The following is a 23,547-nucleotide window of genomic DNA, read 5'->3' on the forward strand; positions in this document are numbered from 1 at the left end:
GAAAGAGTTTTTTTTTCTCGAAAGGTCAAGGCCCGCCGCTCGCGCACTCTGTCTGCGCATGCGCATCCCAACGACTGACTCCCTCCGTCCGCTCCCGGGAGGTTATAGTATGACGTGTCCTGACCTCACTCTCTCTCTCCCTGTCATTTATTTGGCTCGAAACACATATTAACAAATTGCTCAGTGATGAACAACTACTCAGATCATTTACCTAAGCAGTGTGCTTTGTCAAAACGAAGTGTGTGTTCATTACACTGACATTCTGTTCTGCAATTGTTATTTACTTGTATTTTATAATTTGACTTTACATACTGCTGGGTGGTTTGTAAAGTTTACAATAACTAGTATTATCATTATGCTATATTTTCAAAAATATATAATAATCTCAAAAGTAATGCCTTGGAGTAGAAAATAGTAATGCTTTATTAAAATTTAAAACTAAAGTACAGTATTTGAATGTGTGTATTGTGTCTACTGTTTGTTAACTCACCATATTCATAATGGGTTTGCAGGGTTAGGGGTGTGTGTGTGTGTGGGGGGGTTAGGGTCTTTAGGCTTCCCCCCCCCCCACCCCTGCCCCCTGCCACCAGTATATTTTTAAGCAAATATTTCTAACTTTTATTTGAATATTCAGTTTCCTACCATCTTCTCTTAAAGGGTAATTGCCAGGTAACCCGCCCTCCCCCTTCGCACACACATGCACACAAAGAAAACACACAGTATAATTCACAGCCTCGTTATAGTGAATAAATATTTATGCCATTTACAACATCAAACTTAGATTGCTAAGGATGAAGAACCTTTTGTTCTTTAAAGAACCATTTGTAATAGCTGAAGAACCATCCACAAAATAAAAAGGTTCTTTGACGTATGATGGTTCTTTAAAGAACCATGAAGACATCTGAAGAACCATTTAAGAACCATAATTTTTCTGAGTGCAGTTACTCCACCCTCTATGTACACACTACAGCATCCATTCTTGATTCTCACACTTGAGAGGATATTTTGGCCAGGTGAAGCTGCCAGACTGTGATATTTGTCCTTGTGAGTATTTATGAGTGTGTTTATCCCTCTGTACCCCCATCATGCCCTCCACCCAGATCTTTGAGTCATCCTTTTGGCTGAGCAGCTAATAATAACCCCGTGTTCCTTCTGCTATTTTAGGCCTTTAAGGCCTGGAAAGCTGGGGCGTGTGCACAAGCATGCTTGGAGCAGGGGTGAAAAAAACTAGGGTGGGCTAAATCAGACACACAAACATAGTTAGTAGTAGGAGGGGTGGCTCTGGGGCATCCTGCAGTTGCTCGGTGACACTCAGGAGCAGAAGGACCCTTGGGAAAAATCTACGCTTTCCCTTTGGCTTTAAAATATTACGATTTTACTGTTGGGATTGAACGGGAGTTTATTTGGATTTATTTTGTCACAGTGTGGCTCCTGAAAGACCCATTGGGAGATTGAATTGATTTAACTGCTGCGCCACTGGGTGCAGCCATATGTTTTGGCCATCGGGTGTCTGGATGTGTGAGAACTGGGGGAGCAAGAAGAGTGACTGACGAGAAGAGACAAAATCTAACACAGCATTTGTTCATGGTGACACAAGGTAGGTGAGAAGAAAATGTTACTTTTTTGTACTTATCCAGTAAAAGAAATCTGCTCAGGTCCATGCGTTTACATTATTTAGGTGGGTTCATAAAATCCTGTATCCCACTTATAATTATGTTAGTCTCCAGATAGAAACCTCCTTTGGCCCTTGTCTGAAATTCAAGCAGCACAGTGCCTTTATCGGTTAGGCAGCCAGCTTTAATAATAGCTCTGATTAATCAGCTGCCCATGTGACCTGTGCGTTTTCTCTTCAAATAGGCAACCCTCATACCCCGAGCCTGCTGCTTTATTCCACCAGCAGAATATATCACAAACTTCTTCCCTCCAAAGAAGACCTAATCTGTGTTTATTTATTTAGTATCTGTGTCCTCATTTCAAGACTGGGAATTTCCGTGGCATGAGAGAAACCAGGAGAACCAGTCATGTGATAGTCCGGGAAGTCACAAAGCAATGTAGGATATAGCATCTAAGCCACTGAAGGCTTCTCTAACAACCTCGGTGGAGCAAATGTTGTGTTTGAGTAAAGGTTGACACATTATTCTCCTATCTACAGCATGAAACAGGGTGGTGTTGTTTAACCTTAGGGATGTCAGTGTGTTCATTTAGAAAGTATAAACCATTATGAATCCATTTCAAATCCTTTCACTGAAAGTGACAACAGATTCACCAGAGAAGCAAAAACAAGACAACCCCCAAAAAGGAATCGTTTTGCAGATGTTATAGACTGTTTCTCTGTCCTTATCCCTTTTTTTCCTAGTTTTGCTTTTTTTTCCTAGTGTTCTTGTGACTACTTGTGTAATCTAGCTCCTCCGGAATGGCACCTTCATAAATGCCATCACAAAAAGGTTTGCAGTTCAGCACAGTCTCCAGAGTGTGGAGGAGATGCCAGGTAACGTGCAGTTACTTAAGAAGAGCTGGAAATGGCTGTAGAAGCGCTTCAACCCAGCAGGAGGAACAGGAGAAGCACACAATATCATTGATTGGGTTACTCATGTACATGTTTCTGAGCAAACTGTCAGATGTGGTTGAAGCTTCCTAACTGGACAGAGTGATATCCCTGGAGTTTAACTAACTCTGGGTTATGAATTTTGGGGGTTTGAGCAGTCAAAGTCCTGACCTGACCTTTCCTGAAGTGAGTATCCGAGGAATCCCACCAACATCCTAAAGCTTTTCTGTATGGGATAAAATTCCTCCAAGATGGTGTGTAGGATTAAAGCAAACTACAGATACTGAAAGCAAGGGCTTAAAAATCTTCACTGAAAGTTGTGTAATACTGGCACATTTTCACTGATAAATAACCCAGTCTGAATCTAATGCTTCACTTACTTAATCTGGGCCTATTTTACTACTTTAAGGATCGTACAATGTTTTTGGTCATATTTTATGAAAATCTTTTTTCATGCAGCTGTGGTCCACTTTCCAAAGGCAGTGACTGAGATCAGTTTAGTTAAAATTTACCTACATACCACCAACATGCAGCAGCATTCACTTCAAGAAGGAAAGCAATATTAGAAAGGAAACCTCAAACATCAGATAATCCCCTGTGAGCATGCAGGTGACAGTAGGAAGGAAGATCTACGTTTTAACAGGAAGAGATTTCGGTAAAGCCACCTTAGGGAGAGCACAGAGAGATGAGAACCAAACACAAACTATTCGAGAGAACAGACGAAAGTTGATGACTGAGTTAAGGTCTGAGCTTATTCCATAGGAACAGAGCTCTGGTAGAGAAACATAATCTTTACAGACCCAAGCTTCAAATGTATTATTATTATGGAACTTTAAAATTCCACAGCCTCTCTTTGCATTTCAGAGCTATTCCAAGATTGCAGCACCTCTCATTTAAATGATCAACAAAGTAGTTGCTCATTAGTTGAGCCTTTTGGAGCAAACAGTGAGCATATTTTCCTCCTCATTTTTCTCTCAAGACAAGGAGACATGTCGAGGCCCTCTTCCACCCAGACCACTCCTCAGTTCTACAGGGTCAGCGACAGAGATCTCACCGAGATCGAGCTGCATTCTGTCGATTCCATCAACGACCTCCACCGAACACACCCCGAGCACAGCCACAAAGGTAAAATTGCCCCAAACACACCATCCACAAAGCGATGACGCATAAAAACACTGACTCTGACAAAATACGATTTCAGGAATGAGGGCTCCTCGTCCGGCGTACACACCTTCGCCAAATGGGAACATTTACACCTGCGACACGACAGCTGCCAATCAAAGAGGCCACCCAGGCAGCAAATCCTGGCAGAGCCGACTGCAGGACATGCTGACGCCAAGTTCATCCCGGGCCTATGCCATGGGCTGCGCTATCATCACTTTGCTTCTGCTCACAGTGTTACTCATTTTTTACTTCTTAGGTGAGATAAAAATAAATAAATAAATAGAAAAAATAAAAGAAATGTGCAAACAAAAGCAAACATTTATTGTTGGCTGCTCCTCTTCCAGTCCAGCAGGGCGGCGCAATACGGATGCTGACGGAGGCGGTGAGAGAAAAAGAGGCTGCAGCCACAGAGCTGTCACTGCTGATCCAAGAGCTGCACGCACTGAGGCACAACCTGACAGCCAAGAGAGCGACAGGAGGGACGTGAGGAAGATATGCACAGAAAACAAAACACCGACAGCGTTTTCAGATTATTACCGTAGAAATATGAGATTGGAGTTTTCTGAAAAACAACTTCTAGGTTTACTAGGATTATTTGAGAAGGACTTTTAAATAAAGCTTTTGTTTAATGGTGGCAGTGTGGCAGAAGGGAAGTGGTTGATCTCACATTGCTTGAAATAATGTCAGACCATTATGTCATTGCCACTGTGTATAAAAACGTACAAGCTGTTTTTATACTGTGCTGTCAGTCGTTTTGGGTGACTCACTGTGGGCATCACAGGAAACACATAAAGTACAAACGCTGTGGACAGCCAGAAAATTAAACGGACTTCTGATTTCATCAACTTTGTCAAGTATGTATTTGATAGAGTGACTGGGTAAATGTATAGTTACGTGTTTTCATCAAGTCGTTTATTTACAGTGTTCTGTCGTTCATGGTGATGTTTGATGGGATTTTTCAGTCAGATTTTATGTACACATGTCAAGTTTAAAATGTCTTTTCTTCCATGGTAACAAGACACTATTTTACTATTGGTTGAGAAAAAAAAATCTTGCAACTGTAAAACATTACACTTTAGTCTTCCTATGCAATGCCCATTAGAGTCAAATTTAAGTACAGGTCCCTTTAATGTAGCCAAACACAGTTTCTTTTCTTCCTTTCATTTATGACACACGACCACAGAAACAGCCAAAAAGTCTAAACAACTGAAAGGCCACAGGAGACTTTTAAAGTGCATGATGGCAGAATTATCTCCATGGATACCAACTTCACAACCTCTGACCAAGTCATGAACACTCGCGGAGGTAGGTGTATCATTGTTAAAGTTTACAATCAAGAGATGACTCCATAAATAGGAATGCAAAGGATTTACAGCAAGGTGTTAACAACTGGTTACACTGGAAAACAGAAAGGGCAGAGAAGATTTAAAAATTTTGAAAAAACCTTTGGACTAATGAAATTAAAATGAACTTGGACCACACTGCTCAAAACTGTAACTTCCATTAGTAGTATTATTATCCCCATGAACTCATAAATGGACAGCACCGTAACAAAAAAGTTCAGGTCAATCTTCCTCCTCTCTGCTCTCGCTCTTCTTGTCTTGGCACCCCTGCCCTGTCCAGCTTTGGTAGCAATGACACATGAAGTGTTTCTGGAAATGTTTGGAAGAGTCACCGAGCCGGTGGTCAGAGCCCAGGTGTCTCCTGGTGCAGCGTCCATTGCCGTGGCAAACCTGGAGGCTGCAGCGCTCTGCGTCAGACCTCAGAGATCGAACGAAGGGACCCAAGACATTGTGGACGTAGTCTCTGAGGAGAATGCACTGTTTCTGGAAGGTTTGGGAAGATCAATATGGTTACACATAGGCACACACACACACACACACACACTGATAATGTTTTCTCACATGCACACCTTGTTTTTGGCGAATTTCAGTTCTCCCCACAGCACAACTCCAGCTGCCCCCAGTGATGCACTCTCTCCAAGTGTGTGCTCCAGGTCCATCTGCACACACACACACACACAGACAGTTTGTCATGCCACATATTTAAAGTCTTAATGTTATGTGATGTATGCTAAAAAAGTCCTACCTTACTGAGAAACTTGAGTGAGTGTGTGAATGCTAGCCTGGCGTAGGGGAGGACGGGTGTGGCGTGGTCGGTGTTGTTGTGATATGGCCAACCTGACGCCACCCTCAAAGCCTCCAGCAGTCTGTGTCTGGTTAAAGAAGTCAGAGCAACCCATGAGTAAGCGAAACCACCTGTCTGGCCATCATGGCTAACAAAAGCTAAATGACAGGACTGCTCATACCCTTGTCATGATTGGATATGTGAGTGCCTGAGGCAGCAGAGTGTAAGTAAATGCATTTCTGGGTTTGCTGATTTTCTTGTACCTGACCATTAGAGCTGCATCTGCAGACCCTGCCAGTTTCTGTGGCAGGTAGATGCTGGGGTAGAGAGCAGAGGACTTAGTCCAAAGCCAGGACAGCTCATCATTCTGCTGCCTGGTCCCCCTGAGGCAGCGTCCTGTGTAAGTTTTATCTGATCACACAGAAATACAAATAAAAGACAGAGATCAGCCTGTATCATCAGTACAAAAGGAGTTGTCATTATTGTTCAGATTGCTAGAACACCAACACGTTCAACGTTAGTGTTAGACCAACCTGTCTTTCTCTTGTTCTTGTTAAAGCAGGCGGGAAAACCATAAAACCCCCAGAAGCCTTTGGGGCGTTCTCCGACCGCAGACTGGAGTGTCTCTTCCATGAACTTCCGAGCGCTCTCCTCAAACATCTGCCTCGCCAGCGATGTCACTGCCTGCTCTGAAAGATCTGGTTGCTCCTGTTTCACCAGCAGTTTGGACAACCTCCGGTACTCCATCTTAGCTCCAAAGTTCGTCTCCCACAACGGTCTCCATTCCTCCCAGTCGATGACAGCTAGGCCGCTGAAATCTGGTAGCAGGAGGTCGGACAGCTGCGTCACCGTGAGGGAGAGGTGAGAGGCCAGGTCGCCGAGCTGAGGGAGTCCTCCATTCACTTTCTTGCCATTTCGGGAGAGGTATGGATATTTTCCCAAGTGGTCGCGGTAGAAGATGGTCATTTTCTGGAAAATCAAACATTTTCCCTTTTTCACTTGTTTTGGATTTATTGCACATTTAATCCTTGTTACTGTTACAGTGCCCTCACCAGCCCTCTTTCTATGGTTTTAAAGTAGAATATTAGTAAAATAAATGGATGAGGGACGATTACCTGTCCCTGGAAGCGCTCCTTCTTGTTCTCCACAATATGAAAGTCTCCCAGGTCCAGGTGGATGTTGTATCGCTGTGGACAGTTTGCCGTGGGCATGTTCCACACCAGGATAAAAGGCTGGTTCTGCAGGATGGGATGAGCTGCAGCCACAGCTTGCAGCGAGGTGCCGATAAAGGCATCCGCCTGGGGGGAATTCTGTGGCAGTGAGTTGCAACAGAGGGAAGAGATGAAGAAGACGGGGAGGAGGAGGAGAGACAGCTCCATGGCTGCTCACCCACAGATGTGTCCTTCCTGGCAGGAGAAAGAAATCGTCCTGGTGAACTTTTTTGCATTTAAATTGTTAACTTTGTATATACAAGTACGGGCTTTTATCTGACAGAAAAACATGATAAGAAATGCAAAAATAAAGACCAGTCAAAGCTATAATGATAAGAAAGTCTCTTTATTCCAATCATTTTTCACCCACTGTAAGAAATCTTTAACATTTCAATGAACCAAATAACAAACAACATGAGAAAATAACAGCAGCAGACAGATTTTTAGAAGACTGATGCGTAACAAGTTACTTAAGTGGTTGAGATTGGTTATATTTGCACTGGTCCGAGCTGTCACTGCAGAGGATATGAAGTATTTATCACTGAGTGCAACAATGACTGTGATTCGCATTATTCTGCGAAAAATTCTACATCAAAGCAGCTCAACAAACGCAGAAAAGCTTATTTTTTAGTTGTTCTCATTTCAAACCTTTCTAAATGTGAGGAAACAGAAGGAGGGGAGCTGGCGCTGCTGGTGTATCCGCTGCAGGGGAAGCAGTCAAAGCCGATGTGGAGCTTCTAGTTCCTGCTGAATGCACAGCCAGCTTACGGCTGAAGAACTCCAGATGAAGCGATTGGAGTTGAGACATGGACAGGTGGAGGCAGACGGTGTGCATCTTCGGGCTAAGAGCTGCAAAGATGAAACTGCAGCCTCGCACCTGTTGCGCATCGAGCTCCGCCCCCTTTCCTTAAACGTTACACTGATGCCGCCATTCAGACAGTCCGGGATAGACTGATATTTCACTGAGGTGAGAGATGTGAGTCACCCTCTCATCCGATCAGAGCTCAGATTAGATTCTGCTTAGATGAGAGATTTTTTTTCCCTCTCCCCAGCGCTAACCTGGATTCTCCGCGCGCACTCGGTGCCGAACAGTGATAGGCGTGCCCCATCGCTGTAGCTGTGTGGCCCCACTGATGTGTAAGGCTAAACGGTAATTGGACTGATTCTTATATTGCGCTTTTCTACTCAACGGAGCACTCAAAGCGCTTTTAACATGACCACCGCGCTGCGCTTTTGCGCATGAAGCGGCGACAGCGCCACCTTTTCTCGACATTTGGGGACCAAAACACATTTATATGGAAGTCAAGCAGTCTCACAGCAATAGGAAATAGTCATGATCTTTAATTTATTCTTGTTTCAATCAAACCTCAAAACCCGGATTACAAAACACATAAAAAAACAACAACAAGGAAAATATGTAATATTTATTACGATATAACCTGGGCCATAATCCGCAGCGAGTGTGCGCTCCTGCCTGCAGTTAATTCGCTTAACTGCCAGAAAAAAACACATAAAACACTCTGGGCTGTAAATTCTGCTGTGCCAAGGTCCCGCATTGGAAGCTGGGAGCAGAGGAGTCACGTTTATGCTTTGCTCAGCTGTACTGGTTGTAACAATTACAATTATTAAAGCTCTTTTCAAGTAAACACAGCAAACTGAACCAATGAGTTTAATTCTGCTGCTGCGGATCCCGTCTGTGTATCATACAGGCTACACTGTACAGAGTTAGGCTCAAACATCAGTCACCACAATAAAAAAAAGTACATTCTTGAGTGAAACTGAAGCATTAAAGTTTATCCCCAGTTTCTTGCTGGGTCCTTATGTTCACCATCATTTCTCTTTTACTCAGTGCAGCGATGCAGACGTACAGGTACACATGCAGCTGGGTTCACACGCAGCATCTGTTCACAGGTGTTGGGAAATACTTCTGCAAACTGTGACGTGGAAAAAGTAAAAGTGTTGAGTGTGAGTGTTTACTTCTTTGGTTTGCTAGCACACTTCAGAAAACTTCCAATATGTGTGTGTTTTGTGAGTTTGTGCTTATTTCTGCCTTTTGGTGTGTATCTGACAGCGATCATCAAATGTCCTTGTGCATCCAGTAGATGGGAAGTCCTTTGGCATCTCTGTACGGAGTTTCAGTCAGAGTCTGAACTACACACTGCCCTGCACACTGAGGAGGAGGGGGAGGGGGAGGACAAGGGATAGTGGGAGGAGGAGGAGGTGGTGGAGGAGGAGTAGGGATGGATAAAGGAGGAGGAGGAGGTAAACTAAAGGATGGAGGCGACCGTACAGCACAACCACCTCCTGAGTCTCTGTCCCCTTGAGCGTGCATCTTTGTTTGCGTCTGCACGCTCGTTTCCTCACTCGGCATTCGGGAGAACCTGAGAAGCGTCTCCATGGGAATGAATGCCGTCATGGCCCCCGCGTTCTGCACTGGTGTCGACAGCACATAGCCAAGGTGGGCGTAGAAGTGCTGCTTATCGTGGGTGGTCAGACAGAGACGCTTGAACCCTCGACTTCTGGCGTAACGTTCGGTCTTCTCCATCAGAGTGCGGCCGTAGCCCTTGCCTCGCTCCGCCTCGGACACAACTACTGACTCGACAAAAAGGCTGCCGCTGTGACCCACGACCCGAGACAGCCTGGCGTGGCCGAGTAGCCTCTCAGTCTCCCCGCGGCCCTGCAGGAGGACCAGGTTGACAGGAAACTCTGAGCAGGATTTTTGGAGAGAGTGAACCCGGGCGGCCTGGCTCCTCTGCCACTCGCAGTTGACGAGGTCTGCGCAGGGAACGAGCAGGTCGGGACGCTGGTGGATGGGAACGGCGTGGACCTTCTCTGGCTGCTCGGAGACTACGTGTAGCTTCTCTTTAACGTCTCCATCCAGTGTTGAGACCTCGTAGAAGTGTTGTCGCCTCGGATCGTCGGACGTTGACGTTACGGGTTCAGACCTGCGACGATCAGGGTTTCAAGTCAGTCTCCATTTACCTTCTATGGTTAAGTGTGAAAATATCAGGAAGTGTCTCAAGCATGCAGTTCCTCCTTAGCTGAGTGGTTAAAACACTGTCTGTTACCCAACAGGCAGTGCGAGCAAGGATTAGAGGTGAAGGCATTCATTTGCTTTCAAAACCATACCAGAAACAGCAAATGTATATATAGTAATATAATTCACTAGACACCCTCATCCAAGGAGGCCCTGCCAGGGTTAATCAGGCCCCGGAGTGTGTCAGTGGTTTATGTTCAATTATTATTTCTCTTCTACTTTCTTCTGTTTGTTTTTCTACAATTTATTTTCTTCTATAAATTCACTGCAACTGAGAAGTAATACTTACCTCTTTAATATTTATGGAGCCTCACTTCTTCAAAGGGATAGAAAGGAGAAAGGTGATAGAAAGAAGTAAGACAAAAGAGACAAGATAGGAGAGAGCAGAGAGGAGAGAGGGGGGCGCATAATATAACGGTGGATCCTAAAGGTGGATGTGAGAGCTGCTGAAACAGCAGGCAGGGCAGCAGCAGCTTTTACGTGTTGAATGCAGAAACGGGAACTCGAGAAGCCTAAAGAAACTGCCAAAATACATCTCTCACATCACTTACCAAGTATGATGTGAGAGATGTGATGTGGGGGTGTGACTGAACCAACTTGTAAGTTCCATTTTATCTACAACATGCTGGAGTATCATATGCTGAGATCTTGTCTCACTCTCCTTTAAATACTACAAAGAGCTCAAACTTCTGATCTGGAGTGTAAGTGTAAGCCTACGTGTGAAGTCCATTTGGTTCAAATCCACACTGTGGATTTAAACTGCCTCACAATTAATATCGCAATTCTCAAATACACATCAAAGTGCAATCATAGCCTCGCTCATGCATTTTTATGTGCGCTTGAGATGTGAGAGCGTTTAACTGATGAATAGATTCTGTTCATGTACGCTGAGGTCCTGATGTTTAATAGCTGTTATCATTCTAAATGGGGAAGCAGTAGTTATCTGTCACAGTTTCACCACAGTGCTTCTTCAGAAAGGCTGAAGTGCAGTTTAGTCAGCACAAACTGACGCTGAAACGAACTAATCCAGCTAATTCAACTCAAAGCCAAGCTGTACTTGCTTCTTATGTAAAAAACCCAAATGCATTCACACTGCAGTATATCTCTATATATATGTTATTTTAAATTATAGTCAAGTCGTCCACATTAGAGTCACAAACCAGTAATTAAAGTCGTCTTAAAGAAGAAGAAAAACTGGGTTCACCCCAAGTTGTGCATGCAAAATGTGAAAAATGACTGACAGTGAGAAAAACATTGCAGTTGTTTTTAATTTAAGTTTTTCTTGGACTAAATAAGTAAATAAATAACTCACCAAGAGAGAAATGCTGAAACGAAACAGCTGACTGTAAAACTGATTTGAATGTGTTACTGGCTATGCAATGCTACTTCACATACTCTCCTTCAACAGGAAATGGGAGTTTACTGAATAAGGCACTGACTACCTTCTTTTTGATGTCTGACTCTGCCTTTTAAACTTTAATCATATTCAGTATTGAAGCCACAACACTTACATCGGGTATGATGAAAAACAGAGTTTGGAAACTTCCTGTAACTGCTCGAGAGTAAAAGAAACCTTTTTCTTTTTTGGATTTTGCATTAAAATGACTGACATTTCCATATTATGTTTAAATCAACAGCAGTGTTTTGTGTGCTCTATGTATGTTTTGTTGTTTCTGTAAAGAGGTCCACTTTTATCTGACTGTGTGTGTGTGTGTGTGTGTGTGTGTGTGTGTGTTTGCGAAATTCAAATTCAACTGAAGTCACAGCTTATGCTGTTTTTGGAACGCATGTTTAGAGACTAATGCAATCGTCTTATAAACTTTCACAATATATGCTTTGCAGACATTCCCTACCAAAACAGGAATAGGTCTGTTATTTGATAAGGAAAATGACAACAAAAAAACTAACATTTATTAGTTAATTTTAAAATCAAAACAAATTAACCAAAACTACTTTATTTAGTAAAACTAGTACAAAAAGACAGCCAAAATCTGGGCTTTTATTGTGAAGGGGGTGGACATGGAAAAGTGACGTTTATCTATTACCAAGAACCACACTAGAGGTTGGCAGTTCGATTCAACTGTCAATAGTAAAATTGTATCCGACAAAACTTATAGACCAACATTTAGAAACGAACATTAATTTTTCACAGTGAAACAAGCCCCGCTAACGCAGGGCATCAAAAAATTAGATCAAACTCTTATTGTTCCACTCCACGGAAATCTTTAGTAAAAGGCGAAAGATTTATACGATCTGAAGAGAAACAAGAGTGTACTGAAGAATAGACGAGCGGCAGCCCGACCCCATTCTCCGACATAGCAGTCTCTATTACGGTTCGCACTTTAACGTTTAATAATGCCACAACTAAATAGACACGAACTAATACTGTTCGGAAATTTCACGCCACATTTTAGGAAAACACAAACGCTACATTGTAAATTATTAAATATACTATAAACGTTTACACACGCGCAATGCATTATGGGAACACTGCGATCACAGCCACGCCTCTAACTTTAGTTGTGTGTTTCCTACGTTATTTTTCACTAAAACTCCCGCTTCTTCATAAAACACTGATGTGATTATGTGACGTCTGAATGAAGCGAGGATGTCAGATTTTCCAACAACAACAGTAATTACTAAAAACGTTACTTTCCGTGCTCATGGGTTTCGCGCATGCGCAATAGACACTCGATGTTGTCGTCCTCTGCACATGCGTAGTATAACCGCGTTTCATGTCTGCGTACAGCAGTGTACATCCATGAAATACAACAATAGAACACTAAAATATAGCAATATCGTTAATATTATTACTCATGTATGCTTTAAAAATAAGGGATTACTCCCTTTTTCTAACCTCTCTCACTTATAAGATGCTTCTTTTTTATGTTTTTCCTTGGCCAGATAGCCCAAAAACCTTTATAGTGAGAAATAACACGGGGTGGGAGGGCAACAAGATAAATATCGGGTACCTTAAAGAGGGAAGAAAGTAAGACGCTAAACTAAACGTGGTAATACCGTTTTAATGCTCTCGTTAATCAGAAAACAGATTTATTACAGACAAAAAAAAGTTTTTTTTCCCCAGGTAGTAGCAAGAGCAGAAATGTATGCTTTGTGGGAGTTGTAGTTATTCGATGTTTCACTGCCCACAACTCCCCTGATCCTAAAATAATTAAGCACATTTCAGATAAAATATTGACATAAAAATAAGAAGACACACGTGACCACCCAACTGGGTATTTTTGGGAAGATGTAGTTACGTGGGTATTTTTTTAAAAATATATATATATTTGTCATCTACTCCTCCCTTATTGGCGTCCACTTCTATGCAAGTTAAATGAACTCGCATTCACAGCGACATGCTAGCATGCCCATGTGCTTATTTACAGCTTTAGGCGTCAATAAGCAGTACCCCGTGGGTGCGTAGTGACACTAGTTAAATATTAGTAAGAAACTCATTTTAAGTTTATTCTAAAGCAACAAGTTCACCTTTTCGGTCGCTTCCTACCACCACAAAGTTACCTACATTTTTTTAAGTCTCGTGGTTGGTTGCCGTTTCTGGTCGTCCTCTCACAGGAGTTTGTCTCACAGCTGATCTGCGGTAAGCTCTAAATCTGGCTACACGACTGTATAAGCTTATGGCCGTTCATAGTGTCCGCTCCTGTATCAGTTTCCCCTACCATCAAACCGGTACGTCCATAACGGGAGGAAATGCTGCTGCTCACGTCAAGAGTGCGTGCTGTCACGTCTGCCCCCAGCGAATGGGAGTTGTATTACACATACACAAAAAGTGACAAATTAAAGGAAAATCTGTTCCGTTGACCTTTTCAGTGAGGTCATGAGTGGCTTCTTTGTGTTATATAGTAGGTGGAATATTTTGGCTATTATTTAAATAATGCATAATGTATGACTCATTATTGTAACTTTAAAAAATTAATTAAAAACAGTGATCTGCAGTAAGTATTGTCTAAAGTTGAGTCACAGCTGAATCATGTACAAGCACCTTTAGGAAAGATGAAAATTGACACATGGAAACAAAGGGAAATGACGTTAACAAAGCAGTGCAGTAGTGATGAGTAGTCTCTTACTACATAAGCTGAAGGCTAGAACATAATGAAGGACCACAAACTGCCTGTGAGAATCAACCAAAGCTCAGTGTTACACGCACTGCATTTGAATCACCCAAATACTTGCATTTACATGTTATTAATATGCCACTGAAAAAAATATAAAGTTGCATTAGAAATTTAACAGAGGCAAGATTTTTTTTAACAAAATTTTTTATTTATTTTTTTTCCATTTTTAAATCCAGGACAACTTATTCAAGGATAATCAAGGCGAAATAAGCACTAATGTTATATTAGATGTTTTTTTTTCTTCCTTTTTTTTCTCTTTACATTGTGTCAGAGATGATGGTGAATTTTATCAGAACTGGTCAAAGTAAAACAAAACAAAAAGCAAAAAAAGAATAACAATACATTATTAATTAATTCAATACAATGAAGTGTGGCGTCAATGACAAATAACAATGGCCCAGAAAACATAGGGTTGTTATTGTTTTCACTGCTTCTTCTGTGGTACTGCAATAATCACCAGCACTAACTCAACTCGATCAACAACAGTAGAGGAAGAAACGGAGCGTGCTCACAAAGTTCTGCACCCCAGCCCCCCCAAAGAGGAAACACTCTTTTTTGTTAATTTAAATATTTTATCAAAGCTTCTGTTTTGAATCTTCATAAAATGTTTCTAAAATGTATCTTTTTTTAAACTCTCTTTTTTTTTTGCCTTTTTGAATTTGAAGTTTTCCTTTTCAGGGAAGTTTTTCATCTCCATTTTACCACAGTGTATCCGTTTTTGCAACTGTGGTTGCCTATATGTTGTACCCCTGTAACCCTGTGTGTGTGTGTGTGCGTGTGTGTGTGTCTCCATGGGTTGATGTGTCCTTGGCTGAGGCTTGGAACAACTTGGAGTTGTTTAAGTGCTCACGTGAATGCAAAGCCTGCACATGTGAAGCTCGGTGTCTTTTTGGACGTGTGTATGGAGTGCTTGTGTACTATACGTCCTTACACTGCTTTTACCTGTTTTAGGTCACTGCAGCAAAGGCATTCATACTGAGAGGTTGAAGCTGGCTCAAGCAACAAGGTATGTGGCCTTCAGCTAGCTCTGTATGTGTATATCTAACCAAAGTCAGCTTAACAAGGGGTCTGTTGAGCTGGTTGTGCACGAGGGTGAGCAGACTTAAGTGAGCGTCTCTCAGTGCCTACAGAGATCAGTGAATGTGTGTGTGTGTGTGATGGAGTGTGTGTTCATACTCTGAGGATTCATATACCTGGAGGTGAGCCAAGTACACTTTCATGCATTTGCACCATCTGTGTAAAGCTTATGAGTCTCTATAGCCACTGCATGATGTGGGAGAGGACATATGTCTGTGTGTCTGTCTGTCTGTATGTGTGTTTGTAGTAGAAGGCACGGAGGGTGGTATGGGAGGCTCAGTCTCTCAGGTCCATGCTGGAGCCAAACAGAGCCACCAGCTGCTCCTCATAGTGGGCGATGTTCCTCTTCATGATCTCCTTACAGGAGCCCAGGAGGCGCTCAAATGCCTGGATGTCTATTACTAAACAGAGAAACAGAGATGGATGTGAAACACATCTGAGGATTAAATTCAGTTGTCACAACACATTTAAACAGTCTACAAGGGGTACTGTTGAAATGTTTCCCCACATAAAGTTACATATATATGTAAACACAGGACTTTGTGGATTGGAGGGAATGTAATCATCTCCATCTTAACATCGCAAATACCAAGGGGATGGTTGTGGACTTTAAGAGAGGTAGAAGGAGGACATAACCAATACCGATAACCACCCAGAAGCAGAAGTATAGGGAGTGCAGAATTATTAGGCAAGTTGTATTTTTGAGGAATAATTTTATTATTGAACAACAACCATGTTCTCAATGAACCCAAAAAACTCATTAATATCAAAGCTGAATGTTTTTGGAAGTAGTTTTTAGTTTGTTTTTAGTTTTAGCTATTTTAGGGGGATATCTGTGTGTGCAGGTGACTATTACTGTGCATAATTATTAGGCAACTTAACAAAAAACAAATATATACCCATTTCAATTATTTATTTTTACCAGTGAAACCAATATAACATCTCCACATTCACAAATATACATTTCTGACATTCAAAAACAAAACAAAAACAAATCAGCGACCAATATAGCCACCTTTCTTTGCAAGGACACTCAAAAGCCTGCCATCCATGGATTCTGTCAGTGTTTTGATCTGTTCACCATCAACATTGCGTGCAGCAGCAACCACAGCCTCCCAGACACTGTTCAGAGAGGTGTACTGTTTTCCCTCCTTGTAAATCTCACATTTGATGATGGACCACAGGTTCTCAATGGGGTTCAGATCAGGTGAACAAGGAGGCCATGTCATTAGTTTTTCTTCTTTTATACCCTTTCTTGCCAGCCACGCTGTGGAGTACTTGGACGCGTGTGATGGAGCATTGTCCTGCATGAAAATCATGTTTTTCTTGAAGGATGCAGACTTCTTCCTGTACCACTGCTTGAAGAAGGTGTCTTCCAGAAACTGGCAGTAGGACTGGGAGTTGAGCTTGACTCCATCCTCAACCCGAAAAGGCCCCACAAGCTCATCTTTGATGATACCAGCCCAAACCAGTACTCCACCTCCACCTTGCTGGCGTCTGAGTCGGACTGGAGCTCTCTGCCCTTTACCAATCCAGCCACGGGCCCATCCATCTGGCCCATCAAGACTCACTCTCATTTCATCAATCCATAAAACCTTAGAAAAACCAGTCTTGAGATATTTCTTGGCCCAGTCTTGACGTTTCAGCTTGTGTGTCTTGTTCAGTGGTGGTCGTCTTTCAGCCTTTCTTACCTTGGCCATGTCTCTGAGTATTGCACACCTTGTGCTTTTGGGCACTCCAGTGATGTTGCAGCTCTGAAATATGGCCAAACTGGTGGCAAGTGGCATCTTGGCAGCTGCACGCTTGACTTTTCTCAGTTCATGGGCAGTTATTTTGCGCCTTGGTTTTTCCACACGCTTCTGGCGACCCTGTTGACTATTTTGAATGAAACGCTTGATTGTTCGACGATCACGCTTCAGAAGCTTTGCAATTTTGAGACTGCTGCATCCCTCTGCAAGATATCTCACTATTTTTGACTTTTCTGAGCCTGTCAAGTCCTTCTTTTGACCCATTTTGCCAAAGGAAAGGACGTTGCCTAATAATTATGCACACCTGATATAGGGTGTTGATGTCATTAGACCACACCCCTTCTCATTACAGAGATGCACATCACCTAATATGCTTAATTGGTAGTAGGCTTTCGAGCCTATACAGCTTGGAGTAAGACAACATGCATGAAGAGGATGATGTGGACAAAATACTCATTTGCCTAATAATTCTGCACTCCCTATAGTCTTTAACCACAGATACTTTGGTGTGCAGCTCAACAGGAAGTTGGAGCCATGAGGAATAGATAAAGTTTTTCTGTTTGGGATGTGAGGCATTATGTCTGTGCTGAAGCTGCCTGCCTTTGTGATGTAAATTTCCTGAAAAGAATAAATAAAGGATTGGCTTTCCCAAACATCTACATTAGAATATCAGGGTAGACGTATTTCTGAGAGGCAAGTGCAATGAGTAGAGTTGCGATTAGAATCATCTGAAGCTGCCAAGCTGGAAACACATCTCACAAGAACCCCACTTGAACCCCGAGGTCTCCAAAGTACCAGACAAATTCACCTCCATCGGGACAAATGCGAGCATAAGCATTCATCCCGAATGAAACAACAACTTCAGTCATCAGTGAAATGTTTCTGATGCATCATTAATACATTTAGCAGACTGCTTATCTTATCTGTCACAGATGCACTGTGACAGATATACATGTTCATAACAGCACTACAGGCACCAGGGGGCCTTTGAAGTCCTGCTCATCTTTAACAACGGTGGGAGAGTGACAGGAGTACAGCAGACAGCATATGCCGCTGCAGTACGGATTAATGACACTTCCTCTTCTTAAAAGATCAAGCATTTGTTCAAGACAGGCTGGGGTACCGTCAGGGAACAGAAAATACACTGAAATACAAGATGGATAAGAGTGTATACTAACAGTGTATTTATGGTTAACACTAAAGAGGAGTAAACAGGGGAACACAGAGTGGAGCTAATACACCATTAAAACAAATAACAGATGACTGGAAAACTAAATAAAAACCACAGGGATGCTACAAAAACACAACCAGTTATTAAAAAAAAATAATAATAATCCTGTTCATTTTCAAAACTGAAGAGCTGCTCATACACACTCTGAAGAGCCTGAATTAGTGTACCCACTTTAAAGGCAAAATAATGACACAATGACCTTCAATCAAAAACGAAAGAAAGAAAAAAAAAAGGTGATGAACAGCCGGCCGTGAATTAATCAAAATTCAAATGCCACTTGATATCTCAGGCCAAAGTGCTTGTAACAGTTCAATTAGTAGAAAATGAATACCACAGACCTGTTGAAAGTTTGAGTGGTTTAAATACTACTCATTCACAGATTTTATATGATGCCCAACTATATACAAGGGTTACACACATCTAAGTTCCTTATCACTATCCTTGAGATAGCAGGATTGGCATTGATGTCCAAGTATATTTTGTCTTACCCAAACACTTGACATCTCCCACTGCGTAGGCTGAGGCGGCCCGGGGCTTGTTAGTGACCAAGGCCAGCTCCCCGAAGTACTGACCCCTGGTACAGCGTGTTATCTCCACCTCCGCATTGTCTGCGTGGTCTGCCTTCGTCTGCAGGAGAGGGGGGAGGAGAAAAGGGAACAGGATTAAAGGTTAGGAGCCTCAACCCCGAAGCAAGAGGCACTCAGCAGACTGAGCAGACAATCATGATTCCCATAGTTGCTAGGCAAATAGAGGACACGCTTTTGTGTTGTGATGGATTTCAATGGAGAGTGTGGGTTGCTATTGTGCTGTACAGAAATTACCTGGTGAAAGAATATAATCAGGCTTTTGTCTAACTGCATACTGTTAAACCAGTAAGTATGATCCTAAGTTTTCTGCTTATAGAAATGCGCACTGAAAATACATTCATTCAAAGAAGTTGAGCTTCTTACTTTACTCTTCATCATGATCTTGACCTCCCCAGACTCTACAATGTAGAAACAATCAGCTTTGTCTCCCTGAGGAGAAAGAAAAGACACTTATAAATATAGTGCTCTATATGAATGTAAAGACCTTCAACGCTGCAGCATGAAACTACAGCTGATAAATACATCTCTCACCTGTGTGATGATACGTTCAGCATCTGTGAACTGCTTTGCTCCTAATACATCAACTAGCTTCATCCTCTCTGTTGCCTGGAAAGCGAGAAGACAAACATTTAAGGGAAAATGGCAATATTGTAGAAGAAATGCGTCAAATGTTGCAAATACCCCCAAAGTCAATCCCAGCTCATCTCAGATTCATCAATCACATTCTTATACTTTCTGCTGAACTTTAGACTCTTTAATATGAGGGGGTGGGGGTGGGGGGGACCTAAACTGAGTAAGATGAGGCTTATTTCAAACCAATCCAAGTATAACTCACCTCCAGTGATTTGAGTAGGGGCACTGACTCAATGAAACACTCGTACATCCTCCTCTTCTTGGCATTGTTCTTTACAATGAGTCTACGAAATGTAGCACGGTCCTAGGAGAGGAAAAATGTCTCTAATAAACAAATACCTCATATAGAGAAAAAGTCACATTGTTCTTCCTCTGCTTGGCCAGCAGGTGGAGCTGCAGCGGCAAAAGACATTACAAAGCCACTGGCTCCATTCATAGATTACAGGAGTCCATTCTTAACATGCTTCAGCATCACAGCCTATTAAACTGTGTTCAGTCACAGAAACAGCTCCCAGCCTTCACAATGCAATCCTCTGGAGACAATTTTCAATGAAAACAGTTTAAACCTGAGCTTTACAGACCCGTACAGGCTGCTATACTATTACAACAGATGTACAACAGCTGATGTAAGTTCAAAGGGGTCATAACTGAAATGTTACTGAAAAACAAAGAACAAAATGGAGTTAGAAAATGCTTAATAATGTGGAGTTTCATGTAGGTGGTGGCTTTAGAAAAGGATTTAAAGTGGATTATAAGTTCTTACCAGTCCCCATAGAGCTCCGTCCTGGGTGGCTACAATGGTGGCGGCACGTGGCGTGTTGTACATGAGTGCCAGCTCTCCAAAGCTGCCCTTATTGTTATACTGACCCACACATTTTCCTGATACCACTATGTCATACACACCCCTGGAGAGAAGGCGAGAGAGCGATGGACAGAAGGTTAGAAATAACAAGAAGCCAGCGGCAGAGTCTCAAAGTGAGAAAAGTAGGGCACTTGGACAGAGCTGCAGTTTCAAAGAAAGTGATTCAAGATCTGCATAAACATTTTATGGTTTCTTCCTCAGACTGTGTTCAACCTCTCCACAAGCTTTGAAAAAATGTACCATTTTAGTTGCTATAAGAGGTTTTTTGATGACAGTCATCACTGATCACCCAAAATGAGTAATGTTTATTAACTACAAAATGGTGTACATGGTTATCTATTTACAGAGCATCTCTATCCTGTGGATAGGACCGTGATAGTGTGGCACACTTGGTGACTTGTGTTTATTCTTAAAAAGAAAAAAAACAAAACAACAGAATGCATTGATTTGCAAATAATTTCAATGCTATATTTCAGTAATGTAAGCACATAAAGATGCTGCAATGTTCTGTGAAGCTATCTAAAATGGATTGATGGGCGCGCATATGTATAACCAGGGAAAACGTATCACTGCAAAAACTCACTTAATTTGAAGAGCATCTCAGAGAGGAAGTAAAGATGGAGAAGTGTCTATTTCCCTGAGAAATACTGTGTAAGAAGAAGCTCAATAATTTGTAATACATCTCTCAGTGTAATATAACAAGGAAAATCTTTGTTTCCAAGGGACAAGGCTGAAAACTAACAGTGAACAGGCAGAATCATAAGGCCCCGAGGAGGCACTACATTTAAAACATAAAAGATTTTATAATGGAAAAATCAGTGGGTTCATACAAGCTCAGGAACACGTGTGAAAAACACTGTCAGCAATGAATAAAAGTGTAAATGACACATCCTCTGGGCACAAGCTCATTTAGGTACAGAGGTGCCATCAGGACTGCACCATTCAAAATAAGCATCGGCGATTTCTATGGGCTGGAGGCATTAGCTCACATATGTTTATGGACACCGACACCGAACAAGCAATGCAAATTTTGAAGTAGTACATGCTGCTGTATCTGTATCAGCCTGACTATAGCAAACTACTTTCTTACAACATTATAGCTCCACAGTAAGAGTGTTGGGGTGATAAACTGATCTGACTGCAGTCCAGAGCTGTCGCTTATTAAAAGCATCTGGTACATTATGAAATGCAAAATACCACAGAGGATTGCCTGAACCGCTCAAAATATTTAGTGAGAATGACAACACATTTCACTATTATAACTCCAACAGTACCATTAGCCATGCTTGAAAGAAAATGTGATTAACAAAAGTCTGAACTTTTCTAAAATGTGGTACTGCCATCAAATTTAAAATGATCATATATTTTTCAAACTCAAGAAAATTCCTCACTTTTACCATTTTTTGTTTTTTCATTGTTCTTCTACCAATTAAATGTACTTCAAATGTTTTGCAAATCATTGCATTCAAATTCTTTCATTTTACAAAGCATCCTGTTTTGCAATCCATTATGTAAAAGATTTAATAGCAGGAAAACATGACAGGAAAACAGTTGGATTTGTTATATTATCCCACTGTCTAATAAAAAAAGGTTATAGTGCCTACTTGACTCATTGAGACTAATGCTTCAGTTGAGAAGCCCACTCTCCCTGTCTGTCTGCATGAGGATTAAACCTGCAGTAGGTAATTTGCAGCGTTGTTGCTTGGCAGGATTAACCCCTCATTTTGTAGGCTAGCCAGTCTTCCCATTGGCTGCGTAGAGGGGATAAAACCCTATCGGTGGCGAGTGAGTATTAGCTTACGTCGACTGGATTATCATGACAGAGGGAACAATGATAACCTGTTTCACCAGCTGCCTGAAGTTAAGATGTAGCTACAGATGAGTGAGAAAGTTAAGCAGTGAAGGATCTGGTGGATCTGTTCATTGCAAATCAATGCAAACTTGTTCGATGTGGTCACCTTCATCCTATGGTGAGACCATTCTGCCATTCATAGGGCAAGAGAAGTTAATGAATGGCTTGATGATTTGATTCAAATCCATTGATAAATTAAAATTGAAAATGAATTAAATTTAAATGATAGTAGATATGATATGAGATCTGAAAGCTGTATTAGCATTACATCGGTTAAATCCTTCTGGTAGAGTTTCATAGATTTGTAGAATCCATGCCAAAGCGGATTAAAGCTGTTGCAAGTTACTTCGACAATTTTATAGCCTCTCTTTTCTTCCCCCCTCTAGACCCATCTGTATGTGTTGTTCACACATTATTCAACAACCAAACAGGTGTGAAACCTGGTGGTCACTGATAAATTTCATGCTTGGATAAATATGTCTGGGTCAATATAAACAAAGAGCCATGATTCTTTCACCACCTCTGTTTCTTCATTCAACCACTAGGAATAACATCACACTAACGTAGTTCAGTGCTTTTGAAGTGTTTCTAGTGTTAAATGTACTTTCTTGATAAACTGCAGCAAATGAGAACGCGACGAGTATATTTGTGGAACTGCTGCTCAAGGACAAACAGATATTTCTTCCTGCACTTAGGGGATGTGTACATAATTTTTCTAAGCCCACCCTTGGGCACAGCCTTCAGTGATGTTTAAACTAGATACACGGTGCAAATGCTCAATATCAGTAAACAGAATTAAAAAATTATTTTGGGCACTGAGCTTCACAGTGATTTGAAAACATATAAGACATTACAGCTTTCATGGGAAAATCCAGGCAGGAGAGAAAGATTACGCAACTTAATGATTTCAAAACTGAAACTTTTAATTTAATGATTACAGTAATAACACTTTAAGTAATCACAGCTGAAAGCAACAATGATCCTTTTTCACATCTTTCACGTCACTCCTCCCATTATATATTTACTCCTCATCCTTGAGGAGCTCTGAAGGATTTCTAGCCACTTCCTGTCTTAGAGGCTTTAGAACTGACTGTCTATGATTTTGTTAAGTGGACATTTACCATATAGTGGCACACACGCCAGCTACACAAACCCATTTAGTTATGCCATTCAGAATCAGCTGACAGCAGAAACAGACCAATCTGTTTAAGCTGATTAATAATACGACACCATAAGGAAAGCAGGAGATGTCTATAATACAAATATGCCTCAGTGACATAAGAAAAAGATTAAATGGGAAACAAGCAATGTTACTTTATCCTATTATCCTCACTGCT

At 41.7% G+C, this 23,547-nt stretch overlaps 4 protein-coding genes and 1 non-coding gene across 6 annotated transcripts in view; 1 reads left to right on the forward strand and 4 right to left on the reverse strand.

The window, feature by feature from the left end:
- Window positions 1–1,281: 1,281 nt before the first annotated feature.
- Window positions 1,282–4,550, forward strand: LOC146364063 (uncharacterized). Its single transcript, XM_084917005.1, has 4 exons — window positions 1,282–1,597; window positions 3,525–3,670; window positions 3,747–3,965; window positions 4,054–4,550. The coding sequence occupies exons 2-4, from the start codon at window positions 3,535–3,537 to the stop codon at window positions 4,194–4,196; spliced, it is 498 nt and encodes a 165-aa protein (XP_084773131.1). The 5' UTR covers window positions 1,282–1,597; window positions 3,525–3,534; the 3' UTR covers window positions 4,197–4,550.
- A 93-nt stretch (window positions 4,551–4,643) lies between these two features.
- On the reverse strand, window positions 4,644–13,695 carry hyal3 (hyaluronidase 3). Of its 2 annotated transcripts, none has more exons than XM_084916999.1 (7): window positions 13,611–13,695; window positions 6,952–7,242; window positions 6,370–6,805; window positions 6,100–6,247; window positions 5,798–5,924; window positions 5,622–5,711; window positions 4,644–5,535 (listed from the first exon to the last, which is right to left on the reverse strand). In XM_084916999.1, exons 2-7 carry the CDS (start codon window positions 7,213–7,215, stop codon window positions 5,275–5,277), a joined length of 1,326 nt encoding a protein of 441 aa, XP_084773125.1. In that variant the 5' UTR covers window positions 7,216–7,242; window positions 13,611–13,695; the 3' UTR covers window positions 4,644–5,274. The 2 variants fall into 2 exon arrangements, with proteins under 2 accessions (XP_084773125.1, XP_084773124.1); XM_084916998.1 differs by lacking the exon at window positions 13,611–13,695 and adding an exon at window positions 7,696–8,236.
- On the reverse strand, window positions 8,243–13,718 carry naa80 (N-alpha-acetyltransferase 80, NatH catalytic subunit). The gene is made up of 2 exons (XM_084917004.1): window positions 13,611–13,718; window positions 8,243–9,992 (listed from the first exon to the last, which is right to left on the reverse strand). Coding segments are annotated over exons 1-2 (870 nt in total). The 5' UTR covers window positions 13,613–13,718; the 3' UTR covers window positions 8,243–9,124.
- On the reverse strand, window positions 12,244–12,357 carry LOC146364066 (U5 spliceosomal RNA). The gene has a single exon (XR_014799111.1). It is a non-coding gene; the product is annotated as a U5 spliceosomal RNA (small nuclear RNA).
- Window positions 13,719–14,763: 1,045 nt separating the features above from the next.
- The window catches only part of prkar2aa (protein kinase, cAMP-dependent, regulatory, type II, alpha A), a 47,213-nt gene continuing 38,429 nt past the window's right edge, over window positions 14,764–23,547 (reverse strand). Inside the window, exons 6-11 of the mRNA XM_084917001.1 lie at window positions 20,260–20,401; window positions 19,699–19,800; window positions 19,395–19,469; window positions 19,227–19,292; window positions 18,765–18,903; window positions 14,764–15,698 (exon numbers count right to left, since the gene is read on the reverse strand). Coding sequence (XP_084773127.1) covers window positions 15,574–15,698; window positions 18,765–18,903; window positions 19,227–19,292; window positions 19,395–19,469; window positions 19,699–19,800; window positions 20,260–20,401 — 649 coding nt within the window. The 3' untranslated portion in view covers window positions 14,764–15,573. The remainder of the gene's footprint in view (window positions 15,699–18,764; window positions 18,904–19,226; window positions 19,293–19,394; window positions 19,470–19,698; window positions 19,801–20,259; window positions 20,402–23,547) is intronic.

The sequence above is a fragment of the Perissodus microlepis genome, chromosome 20, assembly GCF_051167445.1.
Source record: "Perissodus microlepis isolate ML-2025 ecotype Zambia chromosome 20, ASM5116744v1, whole genome shotgun sequence".
Taxonomy (NCBI): Eukaryota; Metazoa; Chordata; class Actinopteri; order Cichliformes; family Cichlidae; genus Perissodus; species Perissodus microlepis.

Excerpts from the sequence above, each read along its gene's own strand:
- hyal3 (XM_084916999.1), bottom strand. The coding sequence starts at position 7,215 with ATGGAGCTGTCTCTCCTCCTCCTCCCCGTCTTCTTCATCTCTTCCCTC. Across the intron at positions 6,806-6,951 it reads AGGAGCGCTTCCAGGGACAG|AAAATGACCATCTTCTACCG; the intron begins GTAATCGTCCCT and ends TTGATTTTCCAG. Across the intron at positions 6,248-6,369 it reads CAAGAACAAGAGAAAGACAG|ATAAAACTTACACAGGACGC; the intron begins GTTGGTCTAACA and ends CTGTGTGATCAG.
- LOC146364063 (XM_084917005.1), top strand. The coding sequence starts at position 3,535 with ATGTCGAGGCCCTCTTCCACCCAGACCACTCCTCAGTTCTACAGGGTC. Across the intron at positions 3,671-3,746 it reads CCCCGAGCACAGCCACAAAG|GAATGAGGGCTCCTCGTCCG; the intron begins GTAAAATTGCCC and ends ATACGATTTCAG. Across the intron at positions 3,966-4,053 it reads ACTCATTTTTTACTTCTTAG|TCCAGCAGGGCGGCGCAATA; the intron begins GTGAGATAAAAA and ends CTCCTCTTCCAG.